Genomic DNA, 26,759 nt, shown 5'->3' with positions numbered 1-26,759 from the left:
GCATCCTGCAACTCCCCGGGGGGGGGGGGGGGGTTGGGTGTCGGCACTGCCTGCCCCAGTCTGTCCTGCTGTAACACAAGGCTCTTCAGGCCCTTCCCCAATCTAGGACAAGCCCCTTTGTTTTTAACAGAAAGCTTTTATGAGTGTTTATTTGAGCCAAATACTGAGGACTAGCCTGGAAGCCCAATCTCTGAGGATTAAGAAAATGCAATTAAGAGAATAACAATTCTGCAGCTTCTTTTTTGTTTGTTTGTTTGTTTGTTTATTGGAGTGACATTGGTTCACAAAGCCATACAGGTTTCAGCATTCAAGTATACAACTTAACAAAACATCATATGCACGCTGTATGGTGTGCCCATCACCCCAAGCAAAGTCTCTCTCCGGCCCCATTTCTCCCTCCTAGGCCACCTCCACCTGCCCCTACCTTCTTTCCCTCTGGCTATTCCCACACTGTTGTCTATGTCTGTGTGATATATCCTATCTAATAAAAGAGTAATATGCAAATTGACCATCACTCTAACACACAAGATGGCTGCCCCCATGTGGTCAAAGATGGCTGTCCCCATGTGGACACAAGATGGCCACCACAAGATGGCCAGCAGGGGAGGGCAGTTGGGAGGGAGCAGGCCTGCAAGGGAGGGCAGTGGGGGTGATCAAGCCTTCAGGGGAGGGCAGTTAGGGGTGACCAGGCCGGCAGAGGAGGGAAGTTGGGGGCAACCAGGCCTACAGGGAAGGGCAGTTGGGGGGGGGGTACCCAGGCCTGCAGGGAAGAGCAGTTGAGGGGAGACCAGGCCTGCAGGGGAGAGCAGTTGAGGGGAGACCAGGCCTGCAGGGGAGGGCAGTTGGGGGGGACCAGGCCTGCAGGGGAGGGCAGTTAGGGGCAATCAGGCTGGCAGGGGAGCAGTTAAGCATCAATCAGGCTGGCAGGGGGTGGTTAGGGGGTGATCAGGCTGGCAGGCAGAAGTGGTTAGGGGTGATCAGGAAGGCAGGCAGGCGAGCAGTTGGGAGCCAGCAGTCCTGGATTGTGAGAGGGATTTCCCAGATTGGAGAGGGTGCAGGCTGGGCTGAGGGACACACACCCCCGTGCATGAATTTCGTGCACCAGTACTCTAATGTGTGTGTGTGTGTGTGTGTGTGTGTGTGTGTGTGTGTTGTTTGCTTAATCTCTTCACCTTCTTTCATCCAGTCCCCAACCACCTCCCTCTGACAGCTGTCAGTCTGTTCCCTGTATCCATGCCTCTGTTTCTATTTTGTTCATCAGTTTAAATCCATCTGAGGCCTTCATCAGAAGAGAAAATCAACAGGAAAGACCGAGAAATATAGTAAAATCTGCAACCAAACCGTGTGGAGACCAAAAGGCCTCTGACATTGGCTCCTACCTCAAGGGCCACCTCACACTTACTCATGTCCTGCTTATTGCTTATCTCGTGACTCTGATCCTCTCTGTCAGATTAGATAGGGCACCTGCACTGCTCTGAGGAACTGAGACACTTGTAGGCTGATGTCCACATTCTCTGGGGACTGGGGACTGATACGGGTTACATCAAATTCGGCCTCGCGCCATCCCTGCCTCCTTATTGTATAAAAGAGGGAGAGGGTTACTCCTGGTGGTGGAGGCAGTGCTGATGGCCAGGGCCTGCCCCACAAAGCCTGAGAAACACAATGTGGAAGACTCTCTTGAGCATCAACTTGACCTGCACCTTGTAACTGTCACCACAGCAATGCGGACAATCTGAGGGCAGAGAACTGGCTCTGGGTTCCAAGCCAGGCTTTTCCACTTACACGCTCTGTGTCACTGGACGAGCTAGTGAACTTCTCTGTGCCTTGTTTATTTTGTTATGGAAAGTGGTGAAAGTCATAGCCCTACCTCCTGAAGTTGTTTTGAAATCATAACGAATAATAAGTATAAAGCATGTGTGATAGGATCAGCATGCTACGATTTCCGTGTACATGCTGCCATTGTTTTCATCTGATGATAGGGAGTGATACATTCCTGCAGGTTACAGTTATTGATTACCTACCTGCTCTGTGCCTCTAGGACTCAAGGTCGGTGAGGGCAGGGACTCAGAGCAGGTTCCTAATCATTATTTGTTGAATGACTAAATGGGTGGGTGGGTGGAAGGATGCATACCAGGCACGGGAGGCAAAAACATCAATAAAATACTTGCTGGTCCTAAGGAACTCAGTCTAGCGGAGCCAAGCAGGATTATTGCACAAGGGAAGACGTTCTGTAATCAAAGTTTCCGTGGAGCTTTCAGGGAGCAACTAACTGAGGCAGGAGAGAAGTGAAGAAGACTTCCCAAGAGTCCCCACAACCTCAGCCCTGAAGGATGACTGAGGTTGAACCAGGCAGATGGGAATGTGGGGAAATGGAGGGAAAGAAAGGAAAAGAGAGAGTAGAGGTAAGAGCTTGGGCAAAGAGATGGAGGCCATGGAGAGTCCAGAGTGTTGGGTCAATTCTTAGGGTTTTGAATGACTAGGGACTGCGTAGGCCATGCTAAGAAGGATGGACTTTATGTTGATATTAATACAGAGTAGAAATGTATTTACTATTCAGCCAACAAATATTTATGAGCATCTACTGTGTACTGTTCTCAGCTTTGGGGCTATGGCAATACCCAAAACAGACTTTTAAAAAGCCCTGTTTTCTCTGAGAATTTGGGCAGGGGAGTGGCCTGATTGTATTGTTGAGAGAGAGAGAGGCCCCCCGAGAATCTGGGAAGGAAGACAGGGGCCTGAGGTGGTGATGCTATGAATACTGCAATGGTCCAGGCAAGAAGAAACAGGCCTGGACATAGGCTGAGGCAGAGGGACCAGAGAAGAAGGGACAGGTTTGGAAGCATTCGGAGAGGATGTTGTGGGCACCTGAATCTGAGTGTTGAATGAGAGGAAGAAATCTTAAAAGATGGTTGGGTTGCTATATTAAGTAATATTTTCCAATTTTAGAGACCCCGCTCCTCACCCAATTTCAACATGTCCCATTTCTCCTATTTCTCTGTCTCATTTCAGGTGAGAGATGGAACGAAAATCAGGTGCCCTGCCATGGATCCCTCCGACAAGATTCCCACCTCAGGTACACACTTGAATCAAGTGATTTGTAAGCTCGTGTGAGGCCTGGACTCATCAGAGTAAGAGCACCCGTAGGGTCACAAGGGCTTTGCACACAACCTGAGGTACACCCAGGAGGTTTTTCAAGGACAATAGAAATAGCTCTGCATGTGCAGGCACACCTTGTTTTATTGCGCTTCACAGATGTTGCATTTGTTACAAATTGAAGGCAATACCCTCCACCAGCAAAAGAGATGATGACTCACTTTATTGCGACACTCCCTTTATTGTGGTGGCCTGGACCCAAACTCGCAATATCTCTGAAGTATGCCTGTATATTTGTAAGTTCATGCCTGTGTTTGATTATTCTTTAACTGAAACAAGATATGATATGGTATGATGTGATAAGATAGGATATGTTCTGATGTGATGTGATATGATACAATCAGAAAGCATTTATTAAGCATTAACCGCGTGCCGGGCCATATTCCGCAAAGAGAGAGCTCATGTCATTGTCCCTGCCTTCAAGCCTTGATGAGGTGATTTGCTCTCCAAAAAGCAAATCTACCTGGAAGCAGAAAGAGAAGTAACCAGTCCACACTCCCTGTCAGAGCAACGTGCAGGACACACACTAAAACCCCACAAAGAATAGGAAAGCTGTCTTAGAAATATGCTATTTTTGCTGCTGATATTTCCAAAATGTTGTTGGATATGAAAACGAAAGTCATGGAATGTTCTAGGCAGAGACCTTGCCACAGAGGGGCTGCCTAAGGGCTGAGCCTTCTGCTCCAGGCCTGCCAGTCTGGGAGTGATGGCTGTGTGTGTGACCATGGGAACTCACAGGTGGGGGGTTGGAGGGGTATATGGTGACCCAGGCAACTCCAAACATCAGCCCAGGAACATTTCTGCAGCAGTGAGATGGGGTCCTGGAGGGTGACTCATTGGTTCATTGACTTGTTCACTTGTTCATTCATTGTTGAGATGCTTGTTGAGTGCCTCCTGCGTGCCCTGCAGGGTAGACAATTAAGTCTGGAGAGGCCGCAGTGTCTAGCAGGAATCTCTCAGGGATGTAGATCTTTGCAGTCAGGTTGCCTCCTTTTGCTGAGTGTTAGTAGAACAAATATATGCCCTGGCTGTCAGCCTACCTCCCACACATGTCTCAGCCCTATGCACTCTAATTAAGCCAAATCTCCCCCAAACTTTGGTGTATAACTGGCTCTTGTTCTATAATGCAGAATAAGGGAATAGGTGGTTGAGTTACATTTTCTCTCTCTCTCTCTCTCTCTCTCTCTCTCTCTCTCTCACACACACACACACACACACACACACACACACACACTCACTCTCACACTTGCTTTTAGTCTTTGACTTTCCCACCACACAGTTGGTGACAACCCACTCCTCTTGGTTAGTTTATTAGCAGGATTTTTAGCAGCAGAAATAAGTTATTAGCTTCATATGTAGGCCCTCCTATAGCAAAACCTCAAAGGTGCATGTATATATTTATGTGTCTATGTATAGAGAGAGGAGAGGAGAGGAGGAATATCCATGTTTTAATAGCCATAGTCTTTACAGTGAAATGCTATCTGTCCTCTCATTAATCTTATCACTCTGCAAGAATGATCTACAAAGTGTTTTGCAATCTGCCTAGATTACGCTCCTGTCATGACAGTGATAACCAACCAATCCATGAGCGCATATCTCAGCATCTAAAAGCCACATAAAATCTGAACCTCTTCCTCATGCCCTGACCCCGGAGATTGGTGTTCATTGGCACTTGAACATGTAAGTGCCAGACATCTCAGGACCTTGAGATCTGAGATACGCTGGTAATAGGGGCTGTTTGGATAAACAGATGGGCAGGTTTAGGCTGGCTTGCTCTAACCAAGCGGACATGGGGCGGAAACACTCCCCAGGCAGCGAGGGTTGGGGAGGTGGGTCGGCGGGGGGCAGCACTCACAGATCAGTGCTTGGCCTCATGTCTGAGTCCCACCTGGAAAGTGTTATTTAGGCAAATGACCACCGCTAACTGGACCATAATGAAAAACACACTTCATTGCTGTGCATGACCTATGACTGGACATTTTAAGCATGTGTGTGACTTAAAATGGAGTAGGCAAATGGACTTAGCACAGGGCCACATTATTATTTTCCCTTGATAATTATCATCTTTCTGGTGAGGTCATTCACTTTTCTAGAGATCATGTTTGCAATTCCTAATCAAGGTGAAGGTATCTGATACATACTTATAACAGGTCATCTTATTTTTATATCCCCAATGACTCAGCACCTGGTAAGGACCCATACATGTTTGCTGAACTAATCTGAATTATTGAGTATTTCTAATTCAGCAAATCAACAACTTCTCAGAATGGAAAAAGACCTTCAAACCTACTAGACCAAAGTATCTCCCGTTCAAACCATTTTTCTTATAAAATAACTGTTTTGCCTTCAGAGTTATTTTCAGAAAGCTTTTTTAGCCCCTTTTCTGTTTTTTCTTTCAACCCAACCCAGAGATAACACCTAGCTAACCAAAAGTGATGGTTCAAAATAGGATACCGCTTTCATCAACAGGCCAGGCAGAGCTCCTGGCAGCCTCACGCTCATTCCACGGGAGCCCACAGGTGATAAACCTCTTCCACTGATCTATGGGCTTTGGGTGGGATGTATAGGGTTGATGTAATTTTTATAACCAATTGGAATTTGGTAGCCAACGGATGGATGGATAAAGGAATGAATGAATGCAAGCCTCTGATTTTCTCCTCCCAGTCCGTTCACATGTGCAGTTTGCTAGGCACTATCTCCTGAGGGCTTCACAACTTTATTAACACTTACATCATTTTACATTATTCCACGGCCCTGTCCCTAACATAGTTGGAATAACTGAGAGAAAAAGTGTTGGGGCCTGGTAGCTGACTTAAGGTTTTCCCAGTGAGAAAAGGAGTCGCATTTTGCAAACAAAAGAGTGGCAATGATAAGGAACCAGAGGGACATGGCTCATTGGCTGTCTTCTGAAGTTAAAGTCAAGCTGTGAATTCTGTGCAGGGAGAAAACTTATAATATTTGGCCAAGCTGGCATGGATCAGTGGTTGAGTGACAACCTATGAACCAGGAGGTCGCAGTTCGATTCCCATTCAGGGCACATGCCCGGGTTGTGGGCTTGATCCCCAGTGTGGGGTGTGCAGGAGGCGGCCCTTCAATGATTCTCTCTCATCATTGATTGTTTCTCTCTCTCTCCCACTCTCTTCCTCTCTGAAATCAATAAAAATAAAGTTAAAAAAAAAAACAACTTAGTGTATTTGAAAATGGGGATCCACAAAGCTCATTATATGCCACTGTCACCAACAGTATGATTCAGAACCGTTCATTCATTTAAGCCATTGATTCCTTTCTAAGTACCTTATATTGTTTATTTTACCCATTTTGGCTAAAATGAGCTACAGTAGGTCCTTGGGTTACGTCCGAGATCCGTTCCTATGGCGCGACGTAACGCCATTTTCGCCGTAAGTCAGACCCACCTACATAAGCACCTACATCACTCAATGGAGCACTTACACAGCAGTAATGAAGTGAAACAGTAAAAAAATTTAAAAGAAAGATAACAATTCCTGACCTTTACTTGTGGTAAGTAAATAATAAAAAACATAAAGCACATATGTACATATGTCGAAATGACGGAACTTTTTTTTTATATAAATAAATGGGAGATGGCGACATAACGTAACCCGAGGACTGCCTGTACTCAAAAGCTGGTATGAAAAATGCCCCAGGGCACAGCACTGAGTGATCCCTAAGGCTTTCACTTCCATGTGGACCAGCACTTCAATGTCCAGTAGAGACCCTGAAGCTGTTTGTTTAGCCACCCTCTGCGATGGGTCTTGCAACTTAATCCAGCCTGTGACCAGGCAGTCATGATGCCCCATAGGGAGTAACAGCCTGCTTGTGCCTGGGGGGGACCAGCCTGCTAGGCAAGTTCAAACTCACCCCAAGCACACATTAGCACACATTAACATCTGGATGAATAAGTGTTTCTCTTCCCTGTAGTTTCCATCATTTTAGACTTGGAGAGCTGTCAGATTCCTGACACAGAGCCTCTTACTTAGCCTGTCATTGACCTTAACATTTTTCTTAAGCTCCTGCTATGTGCAAGGCACATGTTTTGTATAAACTCACACTGAAGCACTTCAAAGGCAGAAAACAAGGATCCCCTCTTGTTCCAGCAGTTTACCACCATTGAAGAAGTCTTTACCTAAGTCCCTAAAATCAGAGAGCTTATGGGTTGGGCAGCCCTAGCTAACAACGAAGAGAAAGTTTGTGTTTCAGAATGGCCCCACTTGGTTAAGTTGTTGGGTTTGACAAGATAAAACAAAGTGCCAAGCCTTTCTCCTGGGTGTAACTCTTCATGTAAAGAGGGTAGTTTCCCCAGTTCTCTACTCTTGCCTACCCTTTCCTTGCTCTTCATCGTATTTCCTCATCATTCAGATGGCCTTCTGATAAGAGGTCCCCTCTGAAGAAATCTTGATGAGTTAATGATGTGTTTATCAATTCCTTCCAAGGTGCTGCACAGTTTGTACCAGATAATGCTTAGCTAATCAGCCACACAAACATAATCTTATCTCTAAATAGTTCTTTTCCCAAGGAGAGCAATTGCTAAAGTGCTTGCTGTGCTTCCAGGCTGTGTCTCTGTCATACATGATGCTATTAACGAAGCTCAAATCAAGGTCTGCAGATATTAAACCAATGATAAGTGTTGGACTCTATCTTAATAAAATCCCAGATAAGTCAAACTCCTCCCATCTAGGGCTCATTTGGTTTCTTATCTCTTACAGGAAATCCTTTAGGATGACCAACAGGAGAAACCCCCTCCCCTATCACACATAAATTAATCTGTCTACACGTGTATATATACACATATGTATGCATGCATGTGTATGTGTATTTTCTGTCTGCTATAAATTTTGGAGATAGGAATGGTCGGTTTCAGCTGCCTCTTTATCAAATTATAATGTGATTTTTATGCAAATATATCCATTTCATTCACATGTGTCACCCCAAAGGTTTCCCCAAACCTTTTCACTTTAGAGTGTTCACAGAATTCACTGTATTACCCATTATGGCAACAAGAATATGGTGATTAACTCTCATCAACAGGAGTTAAAATCAACCTTCTGATTTCTTTGGTCGTTTTCAAGTTCTTAGGCTCAGCCCCGCTAATGTGTGCAGCTGGCTTTGTGATTTGATATTGTTCTTCTAACCACATATCCTTGGGCACACCGCAGACCTACTAAATCAGAGACTCTGAGGGTGGGGACCAACCATCTGTGTTTTAACAAGCTCTCCAGATGGTTGATGCGTGCTCACATTTGAGGACCATGAACCTATATATTCTGCATACGCACATTCACAACGGTGTATGTGTTCGTTTGCATGCTGTCGTGGGAAGAGGCAGGGACTTGTACTTTCCCATGAGAGCAATTCCTCAGGGGGTGTGGCAGTTCCCCATCTGCAGACAGCACGGACGTCAGGTAGACAAGATGTCTCCATGGAAGGAAACAAGACATGGGTATACCGAGTGTTAATGCAGCTTCCTCCACAGGCATAATGACACAATTGGGATGTTGATGAGTGAAGTGGGCTCTGTGTAGTCCAGCTGTGTCAAAAGCATCTCTTATCTGGGTGTCACTGTGTGTTTATTAAGTGACCTGCCAAAGAAGAGGTGTCGAGAAAGCCTCCTTGCATACAAGTTTCTGTTCATCCATTTTAAGCAATGGCTGCTGAAATGATGGGCTTCTTCCCTTGGGGAGTGGTCCCCTCCCTGGTACAAATGTTGTTAGACTTCTCTGAAGGCCTGAAGGCTATTTGACAATGTAGCTCAGCCTTGCACCACTAGGGACAAGTGAGGCACATCTAAGAGGAATGTGGAGCTATGGCAAAGTCAGCGTGATTGTGGGACAAGGCACTCTAGGGGAATGGGAGATATTGGGGGTAGAAGGAGGTGAGCTTGTGATTTGAGAGGACAGAGCTACATATGGCAGAAAAAATCTTAGGTGTGGTCCCCAAAATGCACTTGGACTCGCATTCCTACATGTATAAGGTGAAGGGGTAGGTAAATATAGTGCAGGTATACCCATGCAAGTTATTCTGTATACGGGGTGGGGCAAAAGTATGTCTACAGGTGTGAGTGTGCAAAACACAGAATTTATTCTTGTGTTATTACATATTATCGTACTTTCCATATGAACCCTGTATAGCAAAATTCATGTTTACCGGGCATCAAAGGCTTGTGGCCCTAATCTACTTTTCAACATTATTTTTGTTAGTCTTCTATACCCATCACTTAACCAAACCGTACAACTATCTGTTCTTCATAGGCATCACATCCATCCTTTATGCTTTCCACACCTGCCTGGCTCTCCCTCAATCTCATCTCATAACGTCCTAAGGCTCAGTTCAAACACCACCTTCTCCAAGAAGCCTGCTCAGAACCACCCATCCCACCCCTAGGGGTCAATCACTCCTCAGCTCCAGCACTTCCTATTGCTTCATACCTCTCAGAGTGTTTACCAACCTACCAGTTATTGTAACTATGGCTGTTTCCCATTTCCTCCTTCGCCTTTGAGGTTCTTGAGGCCACCTAACTTTTCTGATCACTGTGTAGTCCCAGGGCACCCAGCCACGGCTTGGTGTTGATAAGTCTGCCATGTGTGTAGATAGAGGCTTAGCCACAGCACAGTATGTGCAGCTCATGAGATAAAACATAGAGTCAGGCTGTAGAAACCAGTTTGGTGGTTACTCAGAAAACTGAACATAGTATCATATAACCCACCAATTCCACTCCTAGATATATATCCAAAATAATGGAAAACAGGCTTTCAAATAGACCCTTGTACATGAATGTTCAGAGCAGCACTGTTTACAATCACCAGAAGGTAAAAACAAACCCAAATGTCCTTCAAATGATGGGCAGATGGACAAACAAAATATGGTATGTCCATGCAATAAAATATTATTCAGCCATGAAAAGGAATGAAGCACTGACACATGCTATAACATGGGCAAACTTTGAAAACATTATGCAAAGTGGGAGAACCAGACACACATGGCCGCATATCGTATGATGCCATTTGTAGGAAATGTCCAGAAGAGGCAAATCCAGAGACAGGAAGCAGGTTAGTGGTTGCCAGGAGCTGGGGGGAGGGAGCGATGGGGAGTGACTGCTAATGGGCACAGATCTCCTTTGAGGGTAAAATGTTTTGGAACTCGATAGAGGTGGTGGTTGAGCAACACTGTGAAAGTAGCACTAAATGCCACTGAATTGTTGACTCTAAAATGGTTGATTTTATGTTATAAGAATCTCATCTTGGTTTTAGAAAATAGTGGTATGAAAGCATTTCCCCTCTTCACTGTAGAGAAGCTGAGCTAATATTTTTAGCAGAATGATAGGAGACTTTACCCCGAATATGACCAGATCCTAGAATACATTCCGTGTTGGCCGTGTGTCCACCAGAGTTCCTTCCCTCGTCCCAATGGCCGGGGCCACTTCATGCCCTGAGGATGATGCTCACCTGTGGCCTCAGGTTTCCTCAAAAGCCAGCAGACTCCCCCCTGCAAGCTGGGCCACCTCCAGCCCCGAGCCCTGTGTTCAGGTGCCCCAGGGAGGACCCGGCAGTCAGGCTCACGCCTGCTGTTGCTGACCCTCCTGGCAAGGACGGGCTCTGACTATCTCTGTCCAAGCTGAACTGCTATGGAAAACAGACTTGCGCTCCATTTTCCTGGGAGACAGGAACCCCAATCCTCCATTCACTCCCACTTGGTTCTCAGTTCACAGGCTGAAGCCCGCGGACATCAAGGTGATCGCAGCCCTGGGCGACTCCCTCACGGTAAGTTACCCTGACTGTGGAGGGAAGGGGAAGGAGCAGGGAGGGCCTGGCCTGGGGTCACGGGGCGACCTGGAGAGAAAGCCTCACTCCTGGCTCTTAAGTGTTGCCATATCGGGTCCCGATCGTCCCTCTACATCCCCGCGCTCCCTGGAACCCGGCATTCCTTGCCCATCTGGTTTTCCCACCTCCACTCACCATTCTTCTCCCTACACTGGGACGAAGGAGAGAGCAGGAAGTGGGGGGATCCCAGAGGGAGCATCTGGGGCGGAAGTGACCCAGCCCAGGTCGAGCAGCAGAACTGGACCAGGTCCCCCACCTGCAAAGTAGCCGTCCCTCAGAGACCTGGGGCTTGTCTTTCCATGTGGCAACGCTGAGGGAGGGGCAGAGGGATGATGAGATAGGAGCAGTGCTGATGGGGGGCCTGGGGGTGAGGAAAAGGGTCAGTGGGAGAGAGGCCCCTCTTTGCAGCCTCTCCCCGTGACACCCAGGCCCTACAAAGAGCTATTCCAGTGCAGGTTCTCCGAGAGCCTGCGTGGGGGGTCCCAGAGGTTCCCCAACAGAAGCTTCCATTCAATAGCAGCTCATTACCGCGCGGCCAGCGGCTGGTCCAGCCGAGTGTCCCCCAAAGGCCAGCGGGCATCTTCCCTGTCTGTGGCCCGTTCCCAGTGATATTATCTCACTCGATCTCTTCCACAAAATCCCCTGAAGTCCGACTCTCCTTAAACTCAACCGATGAAGACAGCAACGCTGGGTGAGGCCGTCAGTGTCCCCGGTCACTCGGCTTGTGAGTGCTGGACGGGGCCGGACCCCATCCCGGTACTGCAGCCGCCTCCTCCTGACCCCTCAGTGGCCCTTCACCCCAGTGGCCTATGCTAATAGCCCTCAGGAAGGATGGGCAGGCTGGTTCTCAGCACTGCTTACCCCACCTCCACCGGCCACGTGTGGCCTGATGTCACCTCCCTCCCCCCGCCACCACCTGCCCCGTGGCTCCTTGAAGATGCTCTGGGAATAAGGAATCATCAGGAATCCCAGCCTGCTCAGGATTCCCTGGGGAGGCCGCACTGAGGGTGACATACCTGCAGTGGCAGAGGAATTGGGCACCAGAGCAGGGATCACTCGGGGGGCGGGGGGCTCTCCTGGAGGCCCGCCCTCCTCCCCAGGCTGCTGGAGAGGCCTTCGCTGTGCCCTTGGGCATGGCCTTGCTCAGAAACAGCAGCTTTAGGCGAGGGACGTACGCCTGCAGAGAGGGTCCAGATGGTGGTTTTAAAAGACCCTGCTCTTTCGTCAGCCGAGGGGTAGGTACACGGCCTTTCATTTGATGGCCACCTTGTCAGCCGTCTGGGTGAGGGACAGCGATAGAAAAGAATTGTGATACGCTTCCTTTACGCCAGATTTCACAACTTTTTTTAAATGAGGAAAACAGGGCCCCGATACGTGTCCTTTTGGAAAATGGACATGCGGCCTCATCCTCAAGCACCTGGCTAGATGAGTGGCACCTGGCTCGGTCCGGGCACGGCTGCTCAGGGTGCGGTGCACGGCCAGGGGTCCCAGCAGGAGCTACCGCTCGGCTCTGAGACAGGAGCTGTCCGGACTCTGGGTTCGAGAGAGCGCCCAGGTCCCGGGCAGAGCAAGGTGCGGGCCTCTGGCCGGTGGACAGGGAAACTCATCGCCTTGTCGTCCCTTCAGGCAGGCAACGGGGCCGGGTCTAAGCCTGGGGACGTCTTGGATGTCTTGACGCAGTATCGAGGCCTGTCCTGGAGGTGAGTGAGGGTGTGGCAGGCCCTGAGGACCCCTCCTGGCAGGGCCGGGAGGACCCCTGGGCATCGTAGAAAACCACTCCTCCAGCAGAGGGATGAGCCACCTCGTACTTTTCATGAGAAACTTCGGGGTTTAATTCAACCACTGCATTTCCCAAAGCGGGACCTGGGACCAGGAGGAGTCTGGGGGAGACACTACATAAACGTTTGGGGTGGGAAAGCTTCTCTAGCTTCCATTTCTCCCTGTGGGAATGAATCCCAGAAGGAGACAGTGGTCTTTGGAACCAGAGTGTGTCTGGAACCCTGGCTGCCCAGCTCTGTGCAACTTTGGGCAAGTTACTTAACCTCTCTGAGCTCGTCTCCTCATCTTTGATGTGGGGATAATAATACTGCGTGAGCACTGTCACAAGGATTAGAGAGAACTGAAGCTCCCCAGCACCGTGCCTGGCACAAAGTAGGTATAAATGGTAGCTGGCATCCTTATTAAAGGGTTTTCAGTGGACAGGTGAGGAAGCAAAGCTCAGAGAAGACAAGTAACCTGTCCAAGATCACACAGCCAAGTGGTAAAAGGGCAAGAAGTAGAGTCGATGCTTGTTGACACCTGGCATGGCAGCTTCCTCCATTGCCCATTGCTTCCCGCAGGCTTGTTCCTGCCCTGGCTGTTATCAAATCTGATGAGCAGGGCCTGACCTCTGTGCCTTGAACCCAGGAGAGCACAGATCTGGGGGTTCCTCAGCCTGGAATCTGGCCTCCCTGGCACCAGCTGGTGTTGAATCCCTGGCAACGTCGCTCGTTAAACCCCACCCACTTTAAGAGCCTTTTAAATGTTCCCAGGTGTATTGGCAGAGAAAGAAGGGCTATGGAAAGCAGGGAATCCAATAAACTCTGGAATGTTGCATGTTTTCATGCCTAGAAACTTTTATTTCCCCAGAATTTTAGAAGTGCTTGGAAGCTGGTTGCTCTCTAGATTCAGACACCCATGGAAAATGGGTTTGCCCAAACCCAAGGGGAAGAGAACGTCAAGGGCAAACCTTTCACTGTGTTTTCAGTAATAATAGCAATGCCCAGCCAGTGGCCAGAGGGGCAGGACTGGAGTTGGGGAGAAGGGGGTCCACTTAGATCCCTGCCCCAGTGTCAACATTCAAAGTTAAAATCTACAACGTCAGCCATGACCGTTTCTTGTTTAGATGTTCAGGTGTGTGGGGAGAGGGGAGAGGCATTGCTGTATTCTGGTTTGTTTTTCAAGGTTTTTTTACTGAAATCATAAATGAAAGACAGGCTCCAAGCCCCCAGGGTGTTTCTCAAAAGGTGGAAGCTCTGTCTTGGTAGCGTCTGGCGTGTTTTGGCGTCACTGGCTTTTTCAACCTTCATTTCCTTTTTGTATTCCCACAACACAGCGTGGGCGGAGATGGGAACATCAGCAGCATCAGCACCCTGGCCAGTGAGTACTCGCTCCCTCAGGGGTTTAGGGCGGGCTTGCAGTCACCCTGCGCGTGTCTTCCGCGCCCCCTAGTGGCGGCCGCGGGCTTAGCGGGGGACCGGGCGGCAGGAGGCAGTCGCATTCGGCAGGGGGCGCTGCTTCACTGATGTGGCCGCCCTGCTTTGCTTCTTGAGAGTGATAAAAGCTGGGAGGTGGTTTTTCTTTTCTTTTGAGAAATTGTATTTGTCCAAGGAAGAGAACAAGAGAGAAAAAGAGATCTCAGGCCAAATCTTAGTGCAAGTCATTATTAAGAAATGATTCGAGAAAGAAGGAAAGGAAACCCATCTCTACTCTGCCTATCAAAGGAGCAGAGCACCTTTCTGCCAGGCATGGATCTAGGCCTGGGCGGCATTAGGCACCACATGCAGACATTGAATTCCCGTGAGCCGCTTTAGGAAACGCGTATTGCAGCGGTAATAAAGAAGTTACCTCTCTCAGGCTATGCGAACACAGGCGCATTTGGAGCTTGAAGTTTTCTTTAAATTATTTCACCCACAACCTGCTTGCAGTGATGTGTTACAGCCTGACTAGAGTCTCTGAAAACCTTGTCTTACTCATCTTTTTATCCCCGTTGTGTGTGCACATCACCGTGCTTATTCTTAAAGATACCTGCAGTAAATGTTAAAAATGAATTTCCCCCTTAAACTCTGTAGCTCATAATTATACCTGAGAGGAATTCCATCAGTCCTGTTCTCATTTACTCTTCTTATAACAGAGCCCTTTGTAATCTGTCTTTAGAAGCCAGGAAGTTATTTGAGCTCTAAGTCACTAAGAATTTGGTGATAGGGATTGCTTAATCTCCGCATAGGCAGAGCGGAGTGTGCTTCACATTTGTTATCTGTTTTTGTTATTTATAAATCCTGTTGAATTTAAGTAGGTACAGTTCTATGGCACAAGGACTCCCTGTCTTCTTTATTTCTAGATCTACACACAAGAGCTATAAATAACCTCCCTATTGCTAGGAGATGGTTTGGGTTGCTTTTGTAAGTGTGATTGACTGGCTATGAGCTGGCCCAGCCTATACGTTAGCTGGCTGGGCTCTCTGATTCCCATGCTGTTATCATGGATAACATAATTGAAAATCCACAGGCCCAAGAGCTTTCACCAAAGTGACTTACAAAGGATTGAGACTATGTCACCCCTCAGGTGGACTCTCCTTACACACTTAGCCCAGGCGAAGACCAGTCAATGGGGGAAAAATAGTCCTTTCAATAAATGGTACTGGGACAACTGGACAGCTGCATGCAAAGGATGAAGTTAGACCCCTACCTCACACCATAACAAAAATCAACTCAAAATGAAATACAGACGTAAATGTAAGAGCTACAACTAACTCATAGAGGAAGATAGAGGAGCAAATGTTCATGACTCTAGTTTAAACAAAGCCTTTTTCGGTATGGCACCAAAAGCACAAGTGACAAAAAAGAAATATATTGGACAAAAATTAAACACATTTGTGTTTCAAAGGAAAAAGTCAACCCAAAGAAAGTAAAAGACAACCCAAAGAGTGGGAGAAAATATTTGCAAGTTATATATTTGGTAAGAAACTGTGTCTAGAAAATATAAAGAAGTCTTATAACTCGGCAATAAAAAGACAACCCGATTAAAAATGGGCAAAGGCAACACCATGGACGTTTTTTTTTTTTTTTTTTTTTTTTTTTTTTTTTTTTTAATTTGTTTTTTACAGAGAGGAAGGGAGAAGGATAGAGAGTCAGAATCGATGAGAGAGAAACATCGATCAGCTGCCTCCTGCACACGCCACATCAGGGATGTGCCCGCAACCAAAGTACATGCCCTTGACCGGAATCGAACCTGGGACCCCTCAGTCCGCAGTCCGACGCTCTATCCACTGAGCCAAACCGGTCAGGGCGGATGTTTTTAATATTATTGAACTGTACACTTAAAAATGGGTAAGATGGTAAATTTTATGTTTATTTTACCACAATTTTTAAAAATGGGCAAAGGATTTGAATCGACATTTCTCAAAAAAAGATATACAGGTGGCTAATAAGCATCTGAAAAGATACTCGATATCAGTGACTGTCAATGCAAATCACACCACACCATTTCACATCCACTAGAATGGCTATAATAAAAATGCAGCAAATAATAATAAGTATTAGTGAGGATGTGCAGACATTGAAACCCTCATAAGATGCAAATGGAACATAAGATGGTACAGCGTCATTGGAAAAAAGCTCTGTACGTTTTTCAAAAGATTAAACAGATATCCAGCAATTCTACTCCTAAGTATATACCCAAGAAAAACCCAGGCAAAACTTGTACCTAAACGTTTACGGCTGCATTATTTGTAATAGCCAAAAAGGTGGAAATATCCAGGTGTTCTTCAGCTGATGAATGAACAAGTAAAATGTGCCCTATCTGTACAATGGAATATTATTTGGCCATAGAAAGGAATGAAGTGTTGACACCTGCTATATCGTGGGTGAACATTGAAAACATTATACTAAATGAAAGAAGCCAGCCACAAAAGACCTATTGTATTGTATGATTCCCTTTATATGAAATGTCCAAAATAAGGACATTTGTATATAGAGAAAATAGATTAATGGCCGCCATGGGTTGGAGGGAATGGAGAGTGACTGGAGGGAATGGAGCGTTTCACTTTGGGGTGATGAAAATGGTCTAAGGTTGATTGTGGTAATGGATGCACAACTGTATGAATATACTAAAGCTATTGAACTGTATACTTTAAAATGGTGTGTGCATTATCTCAATGAAGTTATATATTTGGGGGAGGGGGGAGTGCATGAGAGGAGCACTACTTAGACTCACATTTATTCAACAATAATTCACTAAGTAGCTGGGTGTACCGCCCAGGCTCTGTTTGGCCCTGAATACCGCTGGCGCTAGAGGGATTTGAACATTGCTTGGGGGGTCTCCTGAGCATGTCTCTTCCTGTGTTTCCAGACATCCTCCGGGAATTCAACCCGTCCCTGAAGGGCTTTTCTGTTGGCACTGGGAAAGAAAACAGCCCCGGAGCCTTCCTAAACCAGGCTGTGGCCGGAGCCCGAGCCCAGTGAGCAGGGGAGCCTGGGGGTGAATGCAAGGTCTTCTGGGGACCTAGGTGGGGGCGTGGCCTAGACTGGGATATAGGACAGCTGGGGAGGCTGGTCCAGGGGGAGGGTCTAAGGGTCAAAGACTGGACGAGATGGGCTCTCTTGGGGTATCCCTTGCTGCGGGACACAGAGAGCGGCTAGTCTACCTCCAACTCCACCCCAGGGACTCGTCACAGTTGACCCTGATGCCAGGTATATGCTTTGAGCAAATTCCTTTTCTCCTCTGTGAATCTCATGTCCACATAAGACAGTGACCAGAGGAGGGTTCTCTCTAAGATTCCGTTTTCATTATTTTATTAATCTTTCTTGCCCTCTTCTCCGTCCCTTCCTCAGACATGCTTGTCAGGCTCTGGACTTTACATGCCTATGTCAGGAAGGCACCCTAGAATGAAACCTTAGCCACAGGAGTAACCCAAATGGAGTGTGATTTCTTCCCCGCTTTCCCAGAGGCCTCGGGGCTCTTTCGTGCAAGTAATCCATTTGCCCAAGCACATCCCGAGTTGCAGGGAAGCGTTAGAGATAATTATCCCCATATCACGGAAGTGGGAGCACAAAGAGGCCCGGTGGCCTGGACAGATGCAGCAACTCGATGACATGGCCGGGTGGCTTTGCGCCTTGCAGGGCTACCCCAGGTTTGAAAATCACCCCTTACACCCATACAGCAGGGCACAAGTTGCACAGTGCCTCTGTTTCTGTTATCCCTTGTGTTCCGTGCAGTAACTGTGAGTTGGACAAAGCTCAGGGTCAGATAGGTACCCATGTTTTCTTAATGATGATACTGAGGCTCAGAGAGGTCAGTGAATCACCCCAAACTCTGGCCCCACATCTGATAACTTCAGACGTACAGATGAGGAAATTGGGCCTCAAAGAGTTTGCGTGGCTTACCCAGAATTCCTACCCAGGCTGACTGGTACCTAGTCGATAGTGACTAAGACCAGGCCAGTTGGGCTAGTAGCTGAGAGGAGGAAGACAGCTCATGTTTCCTGCTAGGCACTGTGCCAGGGACTTTATTGGTGATAATGGTGATGATGATGGTACAAATATTTCAGTGGATTCTTTATAATATGGACGCTCACCATGTGCTGTTCTGAGTTCTTTATGGGCACCGTATTTAATCTGCCCAGCGACTCTGTGAAGAGTCGCTTCCCATCCCTGTCTTACAAAGGAGAGAACTGAGGGTGGGCAAGGGTAAGTACTGGCCAAGGTCTCCGAGCTGGCCAGTGGTGGCACCAGCACTCAAACCCATGCTGCCTGGCACTCGTAAGGGCTCTTCCTCCACGGGGCGGCTTTGACCATCTCACTTACTGCTCCCAATGACCTTCTAAGATTGGGGATTTATCTCCATGTTTGCAGGTTTTTGGTGTGTTTTTTTTTTGTTGTTTTTTTTTTAACTAGGTACATAAATCACATTCCCACAGTTAGCAAGAGGTAACTAAATGTCAAACCCAGGTGTGTCTGGCTCAGCTATGTCACCTTGAGGGTGAGGGCCCTTTGAGGCTGAGGTCACGGCAAGAGCCATGCATGACACCAAACACTTACATGCAGCCTCCGTTTGCCCTGAGTGAGCATGGCTGGGGAGAGAAGGTGTGTAATCCAAAGTGCCAGTCAGGAAACAAGTCCTCCAGCGGTCACTGCCTCACCCATGGAGTGTTCCGCTCATCCGTAGACATGACGCCCCACCCCCATCTTCAGACCAACTTTCCTGCTGTTTATTTTATTCCTGTCCTCTGCTAAGTCCTCTCCCAGCCCAGCTTCACAGTCCCAGCTCCTCACATGACTTCTTCCTGGGTCTGCCCGCAGGGATTTACCTGTTCAGGCCAGGAGGCTGGTGGACCTGATGAAGAATGACACGGTAAGTCTCGGGGAGGAGCCACCTGGGGCCACTTGAGGTCAGACTCCCCAGAACAGGGATTGGGCGGGAGAAATCCATGGAGACAGAGAGAGTCAGCTTAGGGGGAGGACAGGGCCATGTGGAAGTCCAGAAAGTCCACCTTTTGAAAAAAAAACAAACCAATGATTTAGCACCTACGACCTGTGACCTATGACCTCAGGACCCCAAACCCAAAGAACAGGAAACATCAGTGTCCTCTAAACCCCGTGGTGTGTGAGGACTCATCCCTGACAGTGTTCAGCACTTTGCATTTTCCTTGATTTGACTCTGGGGTAAGGCATTTACTTGTTTGTTTTCTATTCATTTCAGAAGATAAATTTTCAGGAAGATTGGAAGATTATAACCCTGTTTATAGGAGGCAATGACCTCTGTGATTTCTGCAATGATCTGGTAGGTCCCAGGCCCTTAACTCAAGACACCCCCCACCCCCAGGGACGGATTTCCATCCCAGGTTCCTGGAGCAGTGCTTGGGACTTGGGGCTTGTGGTCTGGCATGGATCCAACCTAGGAATAACCCCAAGACCGAGAGGGCATTTACCTCCAGGACGAGATTTCAGCAGGATGAGATCAATCCTGATTAGGTTTCTGTGGAGGAAGCCTGATCCTATCGTTCTAGAAACTAAGATAACATTCCAGTGTTCCCAAAAACCTGGCATCTCTTCCTAAGTCTGCTCCTTTCTCCGAGGCTGAGCTACCTCGCTTCTCCGCCTTTGTGCTGTCACTTGTATGGGAAAGTTGATTTCCTAATGCAGGCACTTGGGCAAAGTTCAGAGCCCAGTCATTCTGGGCTGATGGGAAACCCAGGAGCCAGGCGGCTGCCCTGTGGGTTAGGAGCTTCTTCCTGGAATCCCAGATTCTCGAGCTGGAAGAAACCCCAAAGCCATCCTGACCAGTCTCCACCCACAACAAAAATGCCTTTTGCAGAATCCAGTTGTTGAACATTTCCAGTGATGGGCAGCTTTTTAACTTGTAAGGTAGCCCTAACTAATTTTCTGAGTCGGTGTAAATTGCTTTACGGTGTTTCTTTGTGTTAAGCCCAAATCTACCTGGTGATGTCTGCCTATCTGGGCACGCCTCTTCTACACTCAATTCAGCTGACTTTAAATAGGGGTTTTTGTGTGTGTGTGCAAGTAATACACACAGAAAACATATCAAAGTACAGAGAAAATAATGTTCTCTGTGACATATTTACAACACCCAATAATGCCGTTGTTAACATTTTGATATGTGTCTAGCATTTTCTGTAAATATGGAGAAAATGCTTTCTTATTTTCTAAAACTGGTATCAACCTGAAAATATTGTTTTGTAACTTGCTTTTTTTCAATAGCAACACTTTGGGAAGATATTCCTATATCAATGTTTAACTCTTAGTTGCTATATAGTAGCCCATTATATAGATTGGCCATAATTGGGTACTTAGCTTACATTACTTCTAATTAGGCCTATTATAAATAACACCAGGATAAACAACCACCTTGATGTACATCCACAACTATTTCCTGGTATATATTCTGAGTAGTAAGCTCTCTAAGCAAAAAGATATGTATATTTCCCCCCATGTTTTATTATGAAAATTTCCAAACGTATTGAGAAGCTGAAAGGCTGGTGCAGTAAGCCCGTATGCCCACCACAGAGACTTTACGGTTGTTAATATTGTGCTACGTTAACATATGTCTGTCCATCTATCTCATTTTGGGGTGACCCTGCACATTTTTAAAGCTTTGTGTACATGTTGCCAAATGGCTCCCAAAATGTTTATACCAATTATGCCTATTTCTCCCCATTCCAACTGGCAATGTATGTTATTTAATAACTGCTAATCTGATCAATGAAAAAAATTGTACCATTTTCAAATTTTGCATTTATTTACTTTCTAGGTAGGAATACTTTTTTATTTCCTTTGTTTGAATCTCTCCTTTCGATAAATTCTATATTATGCCTTTTGGCCATTTTCTATTAAGGCATTTATCCTTCTTTATTGATTTACAAAACCCCCTTATATCAAGTCTACTAACCCTTTTTCAAATACATTGCCTATTTGTTGTCTTCCATTTAGCTTTGTTTACAGTGTTTTCTGATAAACAGACTTTTTTTGTTTTATTTCTAGTATCGTTTGCCGGGCACGTATTATATGCCAGGCACGGTACTAGGAGCTAAGCAGACGAGTGAAAACAGGCTCTGTCCTCAAGAAACTCACACCGTCAGGGGAGGAAGACACAGGCAATTCACCATAACACGATGAGAAAACCCCATGTGTGGTTCTGGTGATACACTGAAGGCAGAATTGCCCTGGGAATTTGGGAATTTGGCATGGGGTGGGAGGGATGTCAGAGTTTACACAGAATAGGAGACTTCCCAGCTGGCACTGAAGGCTAGGACATTTGTCAGGCAGAAAAGGGCCCCACTGAGCAAAATTTAGTAAGTGGTGAGTCTTGCTGTGGCCCTAAGGGGCGACCCTGCTCCCCAGGCCCCTCCTTTCCTGGCATCAAAGTCACCGGGGTCTGGGGTTTTCAAGCTATGATGTAAGGGGCCCACAGCAGAGCCCTGGGGCTCTGGGCCGGTGGGGAGGTGGAATCATGGGCCCTCCACCACTTCGCCGCAACTTTGATTAGTTTGGTAGAGCAAGGCTTTTGGTTAAACTTCATTCGGAAAGGATGCCACTGCTTTAAAAAAGTTTAAGAACCACATCGAAATCAAGAAAGATAACCATTCAAGTATGTTTATGCTTGGGAGAGGGGTTCACAGCACCCTCTTCCCCTCCACTATCGCCTTGAGTGATTTGGTTGGGCTGTGGGTTCCCTGGCACATGAGGGAACCAAGAGCCATCTGCCAAGAGCCATCTGGATATTTATAACATCATTGGCAGGCCATACAAAATTAGCAACTTAAAAACTGGCCTGCTATATTTGGTCAAACATTTAATTAACTCATCCCTAATGCCTTGGCAGGGCCAGACCAAATGATTTCTCGGGCCTTATATGGCCCTCGGACCAGACCTTCCCCACCCCTGCCTAAGCAGAAGAGGTCAAGGCAGAGGACCAAAGGATGTTCAAGCTGCAGGAGCTCTTAGAGGTCCTCTGCTTCAACACCCCATTTTGGAGGGACCCAGAGATGGGCTGTGCCTTACTTAGCTAAGGCCCTGCATCGAGTTGATAGGAAGTGGATCTAGAGCTTTCCATCACTCCATGCAGGAGAGCAGGTGCTTCCCGTGTAGAAGAAAGGGGTCATAGCCATGATAAGCCTGAGGGCTGTAGGGCTGGCATAGAGGCTGGGGGCCTCCTATGTTTCAGTGTTGCCCATTCTGGCTGAAATATAGGAAGGTGGGGACCCAAGAGAAGAAGCCGCCCTGGACTGCATAGAGATTGGGTGACGAATGGTCTTAGATGTTTCCTTTTCCTGCAGGCCCACTATTCCCCCCAGAACTTCACAGACAACATTGGGAAGGCTCTGGACATTCTCCACGCTGAGGTACCGGGGCCGGGTCACAGGGCATCTGAGCAGCTAAACCACAGTTCTCCTTGGGCCTCAGACTAACCTGGAGGTGGCTCTGGCTTCTGGCTGAGGTGCCTTTTCCGGGTGCCTTTACCCAGAGACCAGCATGACCATGCTGTCCATCCTGGTCCCAGCAGCCTGAACACATGGGTGTCTATGGGGAGGAGGAGGGAGAGGCGGGGATGCAGGAAGTGGATGGGGCCAGATGGAAGGCCATGGACCTGACAGCCCACAGGGGGACTGCCCAGCCTTCAGCCTCTCAGGGACTGGTCTTGCCTTTGCTCAGGTCCCTCGGGCGTTTGTCAACCTGGTAAAGGTGCTGCAGATCGTCAGCCTGAGGGAGCTGTACTATGAGAAGAAAGTCCACTGCCCAAGGCTGATCCTCAGGTAAGCTCCTGCTCCTGCTCCTGAAAGGGCCACAGCACCCTGAGCAGAAAGTGACTCTGATGAGTTAGGAAAGCCAAGGGCAGAGTGTGAGGAGTGCCAGGACCGCCCCATTTTCTAACCCGACAAAGTCTAATGGAGGAGACTTTTATGACCCCAGTAGAGAGCTCAGCTACCCTGGGAATATGCTTTTGCAACCCAGCATGCTTCTGCTGTCATGGCAGCTCAGGACATCCTCCATCCTCCAGGGAGGGAAGCGTTGAGTGTGAGGCATGGAGGGGTCTGTGTGGGCCAGGCTCATTGGGCTCTGTGAGAGACTACTTTTAAGTGTATGCAGAGCTCCGCCCTCCCAGGGGCCCATCTCTGTCTGGCATGGTGCTCCGGGCTGGGTGCTCACAAATGTAGGGCTGTTGTCACTCGATGGAAGAGCGGGTGCTCAAATCAGAACCAAGAGGGTCCAGAGGACAGAGTCTTCCCCGGAGAACAGACGCCCTGGTCCTAGGAAGCCAAACAGAGGGGGTGCCCTCTCTGGTAGCACACGTCTGCATGACCCTCAGGAACAAGATGTCCTTCTAACCCAAGCACAAGGCCTCCTCTGGACCATCAGCTGAGGTCATGGTGGCTCTGCCCATCCCCCCACTGCCCCCAGCTCTGTACCCCCCCCCAAGCATATCACATGGTAATTATTCATGTGCCTCTCCCCCACAGCCCTGAACTCTATGTCTGAGTCACTGCTAGCACAACACAGGGCTCAGCGGCTGTTGGCTGAATGGCTGAATGAATAATTCACAAGGGCCAGATTTGCTCATTGAAATGAAGGGGTACTTGGCTGGTCCCCTGAAGATCCATGCCAAACCTCACCTGGGGGCCCAGACTGCGCAGGTCCCCCCCAGGAGGCCTGAGGGTACTGAGAGCAGGAGGGCGGCTGCTGGATGACACATGCCTATTAATACAGCCGGTGTCAGGCGTGCTATTTTCAGCTGCTGACGCATCCGCTGGCTCCCACTTTCACCAGTCCCTGGACCACGTGGGGTTCAGTGTTTTCATTCCATTTCAGAGCAGCTCACCCAAGAGTCTCTTGCCAATCACGGCAGGGTTTTCAGACAATTAAAGCTAAAGGTTCAGAGCAGGCATTTGCCAGGTTTGTTTTCAAATCTGATGGCCAAGTCACCGACTGTGGGTTAGACAGGTTCAAGGTCACCTTGTCCTGCCACCTCTCCAGTGCGCTGCCTTCTCTGCTGTTCTGTCTCAGCGGGGGGTGCTGAGTCTAGACTGAGCTATCCACACTATTATCATCTTATCCCCTGGACTCAAAGCCCAGATCAGAGCTACAGGCTGCACAGAAGCAGTTTAACCAGGAATTAAGAGCTCAGGTTCAGACCAGACAGACTGGAATTCAAGTCCTAGCTCCTACCCTTTACATCCATGTGACTTGAGAAAATCACCACACTGAGCCTCAGTTTTTTCAACTATAAAATGGGGGTAATGATAATACAACTTCTAGAGTAGCTAAAGAGACTTGAACAGGTTAATAGCCAGAAGACTCCTGGCACAGTAGGTATTCAATATGCATTAGCCATTATTATTATCGGTATCACTATTATTATTTAAAAGGAGGTGTGCCTTACCTGCGCTGCACTGTCCTCAGGCAGTCATGAGGCAACTCCGCTCCGTAAAAATCACTCCTGCAGATCTCAGAAGTGACTGTCTCATCTTCACGAGCAAATCCAGGTCTGGGAGACTGTCTCAGTTTCATCTGGTACAGTGGACAGGTTAGCCAGTCCGTTAGCACAGGCTCCTGATACCTCCAAGTTGAACAGATGGGGAATCTCAGGCCAGCATTTCTGCATCGTGCACTCAGATGGTGATTTGGTGGGGTGGGGCACCTCTTCTGTTTGCTCTGCAGGAATCTGTGTCCCTGTGTCCTGAAGTATGATGATAACTCAACAGAGCTCGCCTCCCTCATCGAAGTGAATAAGAAGTATCAGGTGAGGCGGGCCAGGGCTCTGAGCTGCACAGAGCTGCCGTGGATTTGGTTGCTCATGTTGAAAAGAGAATGTGCCAAAATTATTGTGACCCCAACTGGGTGTGAGGTTACCTCTGACCAGTTTGCATATTTAAAGATATCCTGCAAGGCGGGGGGACTGTTGTTCCATTTATCTTAGCAGCTATAGAGTCAAGCCACGAACACACATCACCAAGTCTGTTATTTCCAGTTGTCTATGCGGAATGGGTAGGAGCCTCTGACTCCCGGTGGGAAACTCTCCACCCAATGGAGTCTGGAGGATTCCGTGAGAGAACATGCTTTCCCTGTGTCCTCCCCTCCTAGGGGAACGAGTGTTATTGGGGAGCACGAGGAGAAAGAAAGTCAGCAGGTGGTCTCCAGACATCCTGTGGGTCGTTCATGTCAGGCCTTTCTCCATCAAAGCTTTGACCAGAGCAGCTGACTCCCTTGACTCTATTTTGTCTTTCCCCCCAAATTAATTGTCCAGTCACTCCCAGCCTGTGGAGAGTGGCCTGCAAACAGCGTCCAGAGTGGGTTCATCCTTCAAGTCCAAGGACTCCTTAGAGTAGAACCACTTCTCTGCAGACCCTTTCAGGAGAGCCACACCTGGCAGGGGTGTCAGGGCTCAGGAGAATGAATCTCTATCAGGCTCTGACGCCATCGCCCAGCCCTCTGGGTGACTGCCCGCTGCACCGCCTTCTCTGTGAGCAGGCGCCTGTGTCTCCAAGGCTGACACCAGGAGAGGGAAGGCAGCGGAGATTATGGCCATGAGAGCAAACCTGTTCCAGGTGGGGTTCTTGGGTTCAAGCAATAAAAGCTTGTGCCATTCTGGTTAATTTAATCAGATTTATTATTTCATCCAAATATCAGAAAGAGCTAGAAAGGTAGGGTTGGAGGCCAGGCCACCAGAATCATGGAATTTTAGGGACCAAGCCCTAAGAATCAAAATTAGGCCAAAGAACTAGTCCAGGGAGACACCATGGACACCACTGGATCAGGTGCTGCCCTCTGCAGGATGGAGTCTGTGTGCCTCCATCTTTCCGCCACTGGTTTCCAACCCCACGCCTGAGACGGGAGTGCCCATTGGGGACCCTCGGCACGTGCCCTTGCCTAGTTGTGAGGGGCATTGAGAAAGCCAGCATTTGCCTTTCTCACCTTCTACAGTGAGCGGCAGGCTGCTCTCTAACAGAGGAGTTTCTCAGACATTGAAAGTGGGTTCAGCCCAACCAATGTGGCTCAGTGGTTGAGCGTCACCCTATGAACCAGGAGGTCATGGTTCAATTCCTGTCAGGGCACACGCCCAGGTTGCAGGCTCCATCCCCAGTAGGGGGGCGTGCAGGAGGTGGCTGATCAATGATTCTCTCTCATCATTGATTTTTCTATCTCTCTCTCCCTTTCTCTCTGAAATCAATAAAAATATATATTTAAAAAGAGAGAGAGAGAGAAAGTGGGTTCAGATGCTGGGTAGACAAAAAGAAGAACAATTCACCAAAATTGCCTTCTCCGACCTTTCTAGATTAGCCAGCTGTTCCAGGCCTGATCTTGCTACCACTGAGACTCTAACTTAGTGTCCTGGAGGAACTCACAGCTCAGCCACCTGAGGCCATCAGGCCCTCTCTCAGGACCCTTTCCCTCCCTACTTCCAGCAAAAGCAATGGGTTCCCGTCACTCTCCCTGGAGACAATCATTGCTATTAGTGCCACCAGGCGCCAGGCATTCTAGACACGGTTTCTTTCATTTC

General features: G+C 48.0%; 1 protein-coding gene across 1 annotated transcript in view; it reads left to right on the top strand.

Annotated features, from left to right (window-relative positions):
• PLB1 (phospholipase B1) overlaps window positions 1-26,759 on the top strand; it is a gene marked incomplete at its 5' end in the record, with an annotated part of 115,400 nt that overhangs the window by 40,773 nt on the left and 47,868 nt on the right. The window contains 10 exons of the mRNA XM_080684244.1: window positions 3,010-3,073; window positions 10,870-10,928; window positions 12,615-12,688; window positions 14,083-14,126; window positions 17,097-17,205; window positions 19,046-19,097; window positions 19,446-19,526; window positions 22,540-22,605; window positions 22,916-23,016; window positions 24,920-25,001. Of these exons, the coding sequence (XP_080540370.1) occupies window positions 3,010-3,073; window positions 10,870-10,928; window positions 12,615-12,688; window positions 14,083-14,126; window positions 17,097-17,205; window positions 19,046-19,097; window positions 19,446-19,526; window positions 22,540-22,605; window positions 22,916-23,016; window positions 24,920-25,001 (732 nt within the window). The remainder of the gene's footprint in view (window positions 1-3,009; window positions 3,074-10,869; window positions 10,929-12,614; window positions 12,689-14,082; window positions 14,127-17,096; window positions 17,206-19,045; window positions 19,098-19,445; window positions 19,527-22,539; window positions 22,606-22,915; window positions 23,017-24,919; window positions 25,002-26,759) is intronic.

The sequence above is a fragment of the Plecotus auritus genome, assembly GCF_963455305.1.
Source record: "Plecotus auritus genome assembly, chromosome: 8".
Lineage (NCBI taxonomy): Eukaryota > Metazoa > Chordata > Mammalia > Chiroptera > Vespertilionidae > Plecotus > Plecotus auritus.
Note: the sequence above shows the minus strand (reverse complement) of the source record. Positions and strands in the feature narration are given on the sequence as shown.